This window comes from Saccostrea echinata, unplaced genomic scaffold (assembly GCF_033153115.1).
Source record: "Saccostrea echinata isolate AGI-Se365-2 ecotype Australia unplaced genomic scaffold, CSIRO_AGI_Sech_v1 ptg000057l, whole genome shotgun sequence".
Taxonomy (NCBI): domain Eukaryota; kingdom Metazoa; phylum Mollusca; class Bivalvia; order Ostreida; family Ostreidae; genus Saccostrea; species Saccostrea echinata.
Window position 1 is genome coordinate 6915140 of NW_026889806.1, and position 13305 is coordinate 6928444.

At 38.2% G+C, this 13305-nt stretch overlaps 1 protein-coding gene across 1 annotated transcript; it reads left to right on the forward strand.

Annotated features, from left to right (window-relative positions):
• The first annotated feature begins 57 nt into the window (after nucleotides 1–57).
• On the forward strand, nucleotides 58–11586 carry LOC133174374 (ubiquitin carboxyl-terminal hydrolase 38-like). Its single transcript, XM_061309490.1, has 8 exons — nucleotides 58–143; nucleotides 832–1765; nucleotides 5163–5264; nucleotides 5797–5943; nucleotides 7262–7455; nucleotides 7649–7742; nucleotides 8777–9949; nucleotides 10232–11586. The coding sequence occupies exons 2-8, from the start codon at nucleotides 836–838 to the stop codon at nucleotides 10385–10387; spliced, it is 2796 nt and encodes a 931-aa protein (XP_061165474.1). The 5' UTR covers nucleotides 58–143; nucleotides 832–835; the 3' UTR covers nucleotides 10388–11586.
• The last annotated feature ends 1719 nt before the right edge of the window (nucleotides 11587–13305 follow it).

Below are 13305 nucleotides of genomic sequence, written 5' to 3' on the forward strand. Positions count from 1 at the left end.
CATTTGACGTTGATTATTTAAACTCGAGTCATCAAGTAAATAGATAGGGGCAGATAGGGAAAGTATTTATGTATCGGTAATTCCTAATAAGCTTTTCTAAGGCTACTCCAATAAACGACTGTTTGTTGGTGTGTAAGATTACGGTATGTATAGTAGTACTTTTGGTTAGGATCTATTTATACTGATAGTGATAGTAAAAGTTGGAGTGACTTGCAGCAGAGGTGTCATAGCCTACAACATGAACATCTATGTTATATAGGTCTAATGCTACTGTATATGAAAAGCTTGTCGCAATCCTGGGTCGGAAATTTTATCAGTCAAGTCAGTAGAATAATTTATACGGAAATCTGAGACAAGGGCTCGTCGAAGGCAGGCTTTGCGGATTTTTGCTTTACATGTAGGATAATTTTACTAGCTTGTCTCACAGACTGAGAGGATAAAATGCTACTAGTGTGCAGTGGTGTGTCAATAAAAGTCTCTCAGAAATAAATATCATATAGCAATACCTAACGACTAAATGAATAGTTGTTTGTATATGATTTTTTTCAAATGCCCGGAGCAAGCTCCTGTGCTTTACTGGCCAAATTTCCAACTCTTAGTGTACTTACATCTGTACATATACTCTTCCTTAGTTTTGATTTTCATTTTACAACAAATATTTAGATCTTCATAGATATACCATGTATATCAAGACTTTTTTTATGCTAAATTTTAAACCCAAAATTTGGCAATATTCCTAACTGGAAATATTATAAAACACATATTGGATGAGTCATGCATCCTGATTCAAGTGAGTACAAAGTATCATTATAATTTTTTGTGCTATTTTAGGAAAATGGATGCGATATTGAATGGAATTCTCACATCCGAGCATTCTGACTCCCTGAAGAAAAAACTGATAACCAAGGTAACGGAGAACAGTTCCAAACCTCAGCCAGTTCATGTCATTCGTTCCGTGCTACAAATCTCATCGTCATGGTTTCTCCAGGGAGATTCTGACATCGCCGTGTCCGAGGGACTGCAAGTGTACATTTCATGGGCAAAATACAACTTGAAAACATTTGAAGCTTTTTTTGACCGTGAGTTTCTCCTGTCTTTATTTTCGTACAAAGGTAAACAGGAAGCGAACGCTGTATTGTTGTTGGAGGCCAGTATGGAGCTATTACAGAGATCCTCCTCATACTCGGGACATGTTAAGGTTGTGGAAGCCAAAGCTATTAGTTACGTTAGGGAACATCCTTCCATTGACTGCTTGACAAACTTTGTTAACTTTTTATCAAAATTTAAGGAATGTCTTCCGAAGGGTGACTTTGTCTCGACGTTTTGTGTGTCCCTGATTCATTCTCTTAGCATGTGTTCAATACCCCAGGATCACACCGACATATTCAAGTACATTAAAAACGTAGATCGAATTTGTTTCCTGATTCATAATATATGGAACAATGCTGACTCAGATGTGATAATGGACTCCCTTAAAGCTATTTTTGGAATAATATCAGCTATAGAAGAAACGGAGCCCTCATTTTGTCTTGGCGCAGTGGTTCGTAATATCCCTGAGAAAATGATTGAAGTAATTGTCAAGTATGCAATAAGTTCAAATGTTGACAATATGCGAATGACAACAGCATTACAGAGGGTGGTGGACTGGCTTCAATGGCCAACAGCGACTAACGTACACATGTGGATTATCACATTCTTCAGAAGTCTGGCTGGTGCCAAAAAATACAGCATTCTTATTACTGTCACAGAGACAAAGATAGAGCAGGTAAGAATCAGTCATTACTGTCACAGAGACAAAGATAGAACAGGTAAGAATCAGTCATTACTGTCACAGAGACAAAGACAGAACAGGTAAGAATCAGTCATTACTGTCACAGAGACAAAGATAGAACAGGTAGAAATCAGTCATTACTGTCACAGAGACAAAGATTGAGCAGGTAAGAATCAGTCATTACTGTCACAGAGACAAAGATAGAGCAGGTCAGAGTCATTCATTACTGTCACAGAGACAAAGATAGAGCAGGTAGAAATCAGTCATTACTGTCACAGAGACAAAGATAGAGCAGGTCAGAGTCATTCATTACTGTCACAGAGACAAAGATAGAGCAGGTAGAAATCAGTCATTAATGTCACAGAGACAAAGATAGAGCAGGTCAGAGTCATTCATTACTGTCACAGAGACAAAGATAGAGCAGGTAGAAATCAGTCATTACTGTCACAGAGACAAAGATTGAGCAGGTCAGAGTCAGTCATTACTGTCACAGAGACAAAGATAGAGCAGGTCAGAGTCAGTCATTACTGTCACAGAGACAAAGATAGAGCAGGTAGAAATCAGTCATTACTGTCACAGAGACAAAGATTGAGCAGGTCAGAGTCAGTCATTACTGTCACAGAGACAAAGATAGAGCAGGTAAGAATCAGTCATTACTGTCACAGAGACAAAGATAGAGCAGGTCAGAGTCAGTCATTACTGTCACAGAGACAAAGATAGAGCAGGTCAGAGTCAGTCATTACTGTCACAGAGACAAAGATTGAGCAGGTCAGAGTCAGTCATTACTGTCACAGAGACAAAGATAGAGCAGGTCAGAGTCAGTCATTACTGTCACAGAGACAAAGATTGAGCAGGTCAGAGTCAGTCATTACTGTCACAGAGACAAAGATAGAGCAGGTAAGAATCAGTCATTACTGTCACAGAGACAAAGATAGAGCAGGTCAGAGTCAGTCATTACTGTCACAGAGACAAAGATTGAGCAGGTCAGAGTCATTCATTACTGTCACAGAGACAAAGATAGAGCAGGTCAGAGTCAGTCATTACTGTCACAGAGACAAAGATTGAGCAGGTCAGAGTCAGTCATTACTGTCACAGAGACAAAGATAGAGCAGGTAAGAATCAGTCATTACTGTCACAGAGACAAAGATTGAGCAGGTCAGAGTCAGTCATTACTGTCACAGAGACAAAGATAGAGCAGGTAAGAATCAGTCATTACTGTCACAGAGACAAAGATTGAGCAGGTCAGAGTCAGTCATTACTGTCACAGAGACAAAGATAGAGCAGGTAGAAATCAGTCATTACTGTCACAGAGACAAAGATAGAGCAGGTCAGAGTCAGTCATTACTGTCACAGAGACAAAGATAGAGCAGGTCAGAGTCAGTCATTACTGTCACAGAGACAAAGATAGAGCAGGTCAGAGTCAGTCATTACTGTCACAGAGACAAAGATAGAGCAGGTAAGAATCAGTCATTACTGTCACAGAGACAAAGATTGAGCAGGTCAGAGTCAGTCATTACTGTCACAGAGACAAAGATAGAGCAGGTAGAAATCAGTCATTACTGTCACAGAGACAAAGATAGAGCAGGTCAGAGTCAGTCATTACTGTCACAGAGACAAAGATTGAGCATTTAGAAATCAGTCATTACTGTCACAGAGACAAAGATAGAGCAGGTAAGAATCAGTCATTACTGTCACAGGGACAAAGATAGAGCAGGTAAGAATCAGTCATTACTGTCACAGAGACAAAGATAGAGCAGGTAGGAATCAGTCATTACTGTCACAGGGACAAAGATAGAGCAGGTAAGAATCAGTCATTACTGTCACAGAGACAAAGATAGAGCAGGTCAGAGTCAGTCATTACTGTCACAGAGACAAAGATAGAGCAGGTAAGAATCAGTCATTACTGTCACAGAGACAAAGATTGAGCAGGTCAGAGTCAGTCATTACTGTCACAGAGACAAAGATAGAGCAGGTAGAAATCAGTCATTACTGTCACAGAGACAAAGATTGAGCAGGTAAGAGTCAGTCATTACTGTCACAGAGACAAAGATTGAGCAGGTAAGAATCAGTCATTACTGTCACAGAGACAAAGATAGAGCAGGTCAGAATCAGTCATTACTGTCACAGAGACAAAGATAGAGCAGGTAAGAATCAGTCATTACTGTCACAGAGACAAAGATAGAGCAGGTAAGAATCAGTCATTACTGTCACAGAGACAAAGATAGAGCAGGTCAGAATCAGTCATTACTGTCACAGAGACAAAGATAGAGCAGGTCAGAATCAGTCATTACTGTCACAGAGACAAAGATTGAGCAGGTAGGAATCAGTCATTACTGTCACAGAGACAAAGATAGAGCAGGTAAGAATCAGTCATTACTGTCACAGAGACAAAGATTGAGCAGGTCAGAGTCAGTCATTACTGTCACAGAGACAAAGATAGAGCAGGTCAGAATCAGTCATTACTGTCACAGAGACAAAGATTGAGCAGGTAGGAATCAGTCATTACTGTCACAGAGACAAAGATAGAGCAGGTAAGAATCAGTCATTACTGTCACAGAGACAAAGATAGAGCAGGTCAGAATCAGTCATTACTGTCACAGAGACAAAGATTGAGCAGGTAAGAATCAGTTGCTGCATTTACAAGTTACTAGTTTGGTATGTGTATGAGGGTTGTCTGGTAAAATTGTGGACATATTGCATGTTACTTAGGTTGAAAAGTATCAACACTGTGCTCTAATATTTTCACCACTTTTAGTACTTGGAATCGTCAGTACTTTATTTACATAAAGAACTGCACTCCAGTGCATCAAAACGTCATCATATGTCCCAATTTTTCCTCTGTTGTGTTTACCACTTTCCATTTCAGATGTTCAGAAATCTGCTGAAAATTAGATAAATGATTTGAAATTCTGAAAATGATGACCTAATAGATAGTTTCTTAAAAATGATCATTTTTTACAGCATCTGGATGTATTAACTATTTTCATTGTGAATTATTAGTCATGTATTCTTCGATAAACCCTGAGTTTTTGGTCATGCGCCCTAGGACTATACCCTGGACACATCTATAATCCTTATTCTTGTCTATATTTTCCCAGAAAATTTAAGATATACTTAAATATGATAGATAAACATTTTTTTGAAAATGTCAACTCAGCAGGCTCATTATTTTCAAATTAAAATGCTTTTTCAACGATTTTATCAGACAACTCTTGTCCTTATTGTTAATATGTTGCAATGGTTTGGCCAAGTTCATATTTCACTGGATTGATTATTATTATTTTTTTTAATAAAAAAAGGGTGCCGCAAGGCTAGAAATATCTAACTACATATCATTTAAAAAATCTGAATATTTTTTTTAAAGCTTATTTTTTTGTTATTTTTACAACAGGTGTGTCAGAAACTTGAGTTTGCTGCAGTCCGAGAGGGAGCGTTGAGTGTACTCACACATATGTTACTCGGCTTTCAACATTCACCCGAGCCTTTCCATAAGGTTAGTTTATTACAATCACCAGAGTCTTTTCCGCGAGATTATTAAATTTCACACAGATTATCTACATTCTCCTCCTGAACTTTTATAAAGTTTGTCATCGATGACGTACTGATCAGAACCATAATAGACCATGAATAATGGTAATCAGGAAAAATGTCAATGAATTTAATAGATGGCTGACACTGGGAAAATTATAAAATCTTTCATTTTTCAAGTCATGCTGTTGACTTCTCTTTCTTTAAAAAACATGAATTTGCTAAGATTGATTGGATCATCAATGAGAGAGATAACTCTGACTGAGAAAATAACAATTATTTCTGTAAAAAGGCCATTTTAGTCAAATTTTGCCTCGCAAAGTGTATTGAAATTGTGTGGCATGTTAATTATGAATTTTACTTCTTCTTGAAAATCATTAGCATTAAATCAGAATTTTATATGAGTGAAAACAGGTGGATAATGAGGACTAAGGACGAGTAATGCTATTTTTGAACACCAGCATGTTATCCTTTACCACCACATTTTTGTGTTGTAGATCCTCCCCCAGATGGTGAAAGTCATTGAGATCCTGACCAAGGAAAATATGAGCATGTTAAAGCAGTTGTCAGATCTGTTACATTGCTGTTTTTTCCTCCATGCTGGGTACCCTGATTTGTATGACCCGATACTGGAGGCTCTGAAGGTAATAGTTCCACTGCTGGGTACCCTGATTTGTATGACCCGATACTAGAGGCTCTGAAGATAATAGTTCTACTGCTGGGTACCCTGATTTGTATGACCCGATACTAGAGGCTCTGAAGGTAATATAGTCTACTGCTGGATACCCTGATTTGTATGACCTGATACTGGAGACTCTGAAGGTAATAGTTCTACTGTTAGGTACTCTGATTTGTATGACCTGATACTAGAGGCTCTGAAGGTAATAGTTCCTCCATGCTGGGTACCCTGATTTGTATGACCCGATACTAGAGACTCTGAAGGTAATAGTTCTACTGTTAGGTACCCTGATTTGTATGACCCGATACTAGAGACTCTGAAGGTAATAGTTCTACTGCTGGGTACCCTGATTTGTATGACCCGATACTAGAGACTCTGAAGGTAATAGTTCTACTGTTAGGTACTCTGATTTGTATGACCCAATACTAGAGGCTCTGAAGGTAATAGTTCAGGTATTTATAGGCATTGCCTCTGCCTAATCCAATCAGATTTTTCTAAATAAATGTTGACCTTTAAACTAATACCACAGTCATTGTAAAGTAAAGGGAGGTACCCTGGTAGAAAAAAAGCAGCACATAAGGACAGATAATAATAACATGATCCTTGAACCTTGGTGTATATTAGGAACAAGATATAATTTAGAATGTATCTTTTTTGCTTATTTGTTCCTGCCAAGAGAATCTGGAGATACAGTGAAACCCCTGTGTAAGGAACTAAGTTATCTTATGAGGAAGGGATGTAAATTTCTCAACTACTTCCTCATTATGTAATTTTGGGAGAAGAAAATTACATACAATGAATATGTTTATAAGGAAATTTTGTCTTAAAGAAAGTGAAAATTGTTTCCCCATTCTTGATCTTAAGATGTAATTTTTTCTATCACTAGCAGTGTTTGCTCTTGAAATATGATTTTCTGAAGCTGCTGAGTCAGTGTTATATCTGCACTTTGTCTCTTTTCCCTACCATACCTATTGTTAATGATACAATAAATATGTATTGTAGCAGTATTAAAGAGCATACAGTTACATATGCATACTCTCAGAAATGTGTGTGTGCATTCTTTATGAAGCTTATCATAAACATAAGAACTTTGTTAGAAAGAATCTCGCTATAAGGGACTATTTATGGATGTCCCCAAGAATTCTTTATAAGCCAGATTTACTTGTATGTTCACTAAAATAATAATCTATTTTTTTAAAAAGAGATGATATATGTAATTAAGTCTACAGATAAATCTTTGTATTCACACAAAGTTGCTATTATATAATGTTTGTAATTTGTAGGGAATCCCTGCTCCCAGTTCAGAAGAAATTAAATCCCGCCTTGAAGAGAGTCACTGGCAAGTTCAGAAATCGGGCACTTCTAAATATGTGTCAAAGGTCACTCAAAGGTCAGAGACAGGGAAAACTGGACTGTTTAACCTGGGAAACACATGTTTTATGAACAGCATCTTACAAGCCCTTTTCATGTGTGACAGGTCAGTGGAAATATTATGTAGGAGTTGTCTTCCATTCTTCCATTTCATACCTCTTTAACACTTGTTTTCTTATGTCGGTTTTGTTTTGGCTGTAGTCAAGTACTGTCTGTCATTTAATGTGTCTTACCACCACAATAGATACTTTTTATCTGTATTGTCACCCACGCTGATTGTATTATTTGTGTGATTTCAGCTTTAGGAGGGATACATTGTCATACCAGGCCTCCCCAGAACAACCAGTTATTTCACAGTTACAGCAGGTGTTTGCCTTCCTCAGTCAGACTCAGGTAATAACCAATGTCACAGGTAATAACCGATGTCACAGGTATAACCAATGTCGCAGTTACAGCAGGTGTTTGCCTTCCTCAGTCAGACTCAGGTAATATCCAATGTCACAGTTACAGCAGGTGTTTGCCTTCCTCAGTCAGACTCAGGTAATAACCAATGTCACAGATAATAACCAATTTCACAGGTAATAACCAATGTCACAGTTACAGCAGGTGTTTGTCTTCCTCAGTCAGACTCAGGTAATAAACAATGTCACAGTTACAGCAGGTGTTTGTCTTCCTCAGTCAGACTCAGGTAATAACCAATGTCACAAAGTAATAACTAATGTCACAGGTAATAACCAATGTCACAGGTAATAACTAATGTCACAAGTAATAACCAATGTCACAGGTAGTAACCAATGTCACAGGTAATAACCAGTGTCACAGGTAATAACCAGTGTCACAGGTAATAACCAATGTCACAGGTAAGAACCAATGTCACAGGTAAGAACCAATGTCACAGGTAAGAACCAATGTCACAGGTAATAATCAGTGTCACAGGTAAGAACCAATGTCACAAAGTAATAACCAATGTCACAGTTACAGCAGGTGTTTGCCTTCCTCAGTCAGACTCAGGTAATAACCAGTGTCACAAAGTAATAACCAATGTCACAGGAATAAAACAATATCTCAGGTTATAGATTGTGTCCCTATAAAATGTGTCAGTAGTAACAACCAATGCTTCCACCTCCCATACCCCCCCCCCCCCCCCCCCCCCCACACACACACACACACACACGTCACCAAATAAAAATGCAACATTTAATGTGTTAGTTACAACCAATGTCACATGGGATAATTATATAACAATCAAAATGTTAACAAAGAACTAGTATGTGTCAACGAAATGAAATCTGGTATTCCCAAAATGTCAAAGAAATCAATCTATTTTAAAATCTCAGATGTGATAATTTTTAGATTCTATACTTAATATCTAGAATTTATTAACTTTTTAACAATCTGCTTGACATGGTATATTCTTCTGTTGATAGCGTCCTGCCTATGCTCCTATGACATTTAGTAGAATGACCAGGCCCAGCTGGTTTGTCGCAGGGCATCAACAGGACTGCTCAGAGTATCTGCGATATCTGCTGGATCAGATTCATGAGCAGGAACGCACTCGACTGAAAAAAGAGAAGCTGGCAAAGGAATCAGCTGATGAGAAAGGTGAAAATCAGAAGACAGAAGAAACAGCTACTGATATGGACAGTTGTGATAACAAATCTGTGATAACGTCACTTATTGAGGATCATTTTGGGGGGATCATGGTGACAACAGTTACATGTTTAAATTGTAAAACCCAGTCGTCACGGAAGGAAGAATTCTCAGACATACCTCTGGCTTTCCCAGAGTATAAACCAGTCATCAGTCAGGAATCCGGAGATAAAACCAAACCAGAGACCGAACCGAAAACCCAATGTTTACATCTGAACGACCTGCTGCAGTATTACCTGAAGCCGGAGATGTTGACAGGGGATAACCAGTACTTCTGTGATAAGTGTGGTTCACTACAGGACGGGGAGAGGAGAATCTCCATCGTTCAGCCCCCCGAACACCTCATCGTCACCCTGCTACGGTTCTCTTATGATGCAAAAATACATGCCAGGTCAAAAATATTCCAGGAGGTCAAATATCCACGGACTCTTGTATTACCCAAAGATCAGACAACAGAAACAAAGAGTGGCAATTCACGGCGATCTCTGAGAAGTGCTGTGTCAAGACAAATAGAGAAATGTGGGGTGGATCTAAACACCCAGAAAGGAGAGGTGTATGGTCTTAATGCTGTTGTAGTGCATTCTGGGACATCTTCTGAGTCAGGACATTATTACGCATACTCTAGACATTCGCTGTTTCAGGATCCCGAGTCTGTGATGTCGACGTTATCTGACTGTACAGACGAGGACAGTATTGACTTCCTACAGGACAAGTGGTACCTATTTAATGATAACCGGGTCTCATACGCTCATTACAACTCTTTCTGTAGCGTCACTCAGCGCTTCACAAAGGACACTGCCTACTTACTATTCTACAAGAGAATCGACCCCCAGAATAGTGAGAATGGAGGGGTGGATCTCAATAAATCCATCAGACCATCAGAGGTAGATCCACCCCTACAGGATAAACTGAGACAACTAGTCAGCAAGGACAATGCTCTGTACCTACAGGTAATGTCACCTTTACAAAGTACATACTGGTTATCAACATGGTCTACATACAGATGTACATGTATTTATCTTTCACATTTACTCAATAGTTACATAATACCTGTTCTATCATATGATCAAAATATTCTGCAAACCTTCATGTTACCTGTACGTAGATGCAACCAACATAGTTTTCATACATACATAATGTACCTCACCTATAGGTAATAAGTAATTAGGCATCAACATACTTAAATGTATATTTCCCTGTGTTGCATTAAAAAGAATTATTTTGACTCACAGGAACAAGAAATAAGTGAACAGAAGAGAGCGTCTCGGAAGCGACCTGTATCTCAGACTTCCTCCTGGTTCTACAAACCTGACGAAGACCAGGGGCCACCGGGCAGCTGTGGAGGGTCCTCAGGGTTTGATAGCAGTGGACCCCGATTTGTCTTCTGATGATAGGAAGCTGTTGGGGGGCTCAGGATTTAATAACAGAGGACATTGATTTGTTTCTGATGCCAGGAAGCTATGGGTGTTCCTCAGGATTTTAGCAATGGACCTCTGTCTTTTGATGTCAGGAAGCCGTGGGGGTTCCTTAGTCCTCAGGGTTTGATAGCAGCGAACCTCAATTTGTGTTCTGAAGAACTCCCACATGGTTTACTTCATTACCAGACAATTTTGTCATTGCTGTAACTATTGCATTTATGAAGGATTTTAATAATTCTTAGCATTGCTTATCTTCAGTTATTATCAATTAAAAGTGAAAATGTTGTTGATTTGGGAAAAATAACATCCCCTGCCCGAGGGGATACATGTGTCCAATAAACAAGACGAAGATTAAAGTTATAACAGAACAGGATGATTACCTCTGTTAGTTACGTGTGTATGTCTGCAGGAATGTTTCTTCAGTTTAACGTTCTTTTTTTTGTTTTTTGAGAATCCTCCAATTGTGTATCTGTGATAAATTATGATATGACTGGTCCCATTGTATCTCGTGCTAGGCATAATGTTTACTTCTTTGAAATGATGTAAGTGGTACTGTATGATATGGTATTGTTATCTAGTACATATAGCTGTATCTAAGGAGTTGATATGTATTTATGGGCTTTGCAGAGTGAATGTTATACACTTAGTGGATTAAGCTGCATCCTACTTCATGCTTTCTACATCTTATAATATCCCAATTTCAAATACATGTAGTAATACATATAGTGTTTATAAATGATAAATCCTATTTTCTTTTTATCTGTAACAGTGAAAATAGTTCCCTTTTGAATTATTAGGTTTACAAAACTGCATTATCCTTTAAAGGTTTGAACTCACAAGTGTAGTATATATTGCCCATTTCTACGAGAGGGAAAAAAAATAAAAACCACACATCCTAGATGCCTTGATTCCCCCATGAACGGCAATATTTACCATTCTTACTGTCTTGTTAATGAAAGAACGTCCCCTTCTCTGTTTGTAATGTGCGCTGGAAGTCTCTGTCATGCCTGAACGCTATGGTATGGATGACAGATTTATTTGATGAAAATTATTTTAAATTTTTATTATTTTTTTGACTTTGGCTTTTGTCTACTGTTGCATAGCATGCATTTATAATTTGTTATGGACAATATTTGCTTTGAGTGATATTAAAATGTTTTTTATTAGCAGTAAGTATTTTGTCATTGTAAAACTTAACTGATTCAGTTTGGGCAGATTCACATGGCTTCTTAAAAAATGCAAAAGTGTGTTCCTTTTGCATAAAAAATCAAATTTATAAGCAATGTAACGCAGAGGTCGAGTGGAATGTGACAAAACCAAAAAAAAAAAAATATTTTTTATACTTCCTTGATTACATATAATGCTAAATAATGTATGCTCAAATCTATCCATTAGATCTCAGGATACCTTGTTTTAATAGTTAACCAGCTGATAATGTTACAGGCCTTGTCATACTTCACAGCTAGAAACAGATATTGCCAGATCAGCTGTAAATATTACTGGCCTTATCACAATTTACAGCTGTAAACAGGTACCAGCATGTCAACAGTAAATGTCACTGGCCTTGTCACACTTCATAACTGTAAACCATTATCATCAGACCAGCTGTAAATGTGTACTGGCTTTGTCAAACTTCACAGATGTAAACAGATATAACCAGACCAGCTGTAATTGTATGCTGGCTTTGTCACACTTCACAGCTGTAAACAGATATAAGCAGATCAGCTGTAATTATTACAAGCCTCATCACATTTCATAATTGTAAACTATTATCAGCAAGTCAGCTGTAATTGTGTGCTGGCTTTGGCACTCTTCACAGCTGTAAACAGATATCACCAGACCAGCTGTAATTATTCCAAGCCTCATCACACTTCATAATTGTAAACTATTATCAGCAGATCAGCTGTAATTGTGTGCTGGCTTTGGCACTCTTCACAGCTGTAAACAGATATCACCAGACCAGCTGTAATTATTCCAAGCCTCATCACACTTCATAATTGTAAACTATTATCAGCAGATCAGCTGTAATTGTGTGCTGGCTTTGGCACTCTTCACAGCTGTAAACAGATATCACTAGACCAGTTGTAATTATTACAAGCCTTGTCACACTTCATATCTGTAAACCATTATCATCAGATCAGCTGTAAATGTTACTGGCCTTTTCACAATTCAGAGCTGTAAACAAGTATTAGCAGACCAGGTGTAAATGTGCACTGGCCTTGTGGCACTTAACAACTGTAAACAGAAATTGCCAGACCAGAGGTAAATGGGTACTGGCCTTGTAGTAAATAACTGTAAACTGTTACTAGCAGAACAGCTGTTAATGTGTACTAGCCTTGTCACACTTCACATCTGTAAACTTTTATCAACAGGTTAGTGGTCTCATCACACTTCACATCTATACATAGATATCAGCTAACCAGCTGTAAATGTTACTGCCTTTGTCACACTTCACAGCTGTAGATCTGTATCAGCAGACCAGCTGTAAATTGTTACTTATACACAGCTATAAATGTCTTTTTAGCTCACCTGAGCTGAAAGCTCAAGTGAGCTTTTCTGATCACCCGTTGTCCATCATCCGTCCGTCTGTCCATCTAGCTGTCTGTCCGTCCGTCCGTCTGTAAACTTTTCACATTTTCAACTTCTTCTCAAGAACCACTGAGCCAATTTTAACCAAACTTGGTACAAAGTATCCTTGGGTGAAGGAGAGTTTAAATTGATAAAAAAAGGGCCAAGTCCCCTATAAGGGGAGATAATCAAGAAAAGACAAAAATAGGGTGGGGTCATTAAAAAATCTTCTTCTCAAGAACCACTGGGCCAAAAAAGCAGAAACTTATGTGGAAGCATCCTGGGATAGTGTAGATTCTTAATTTTTCAAATCATGACCC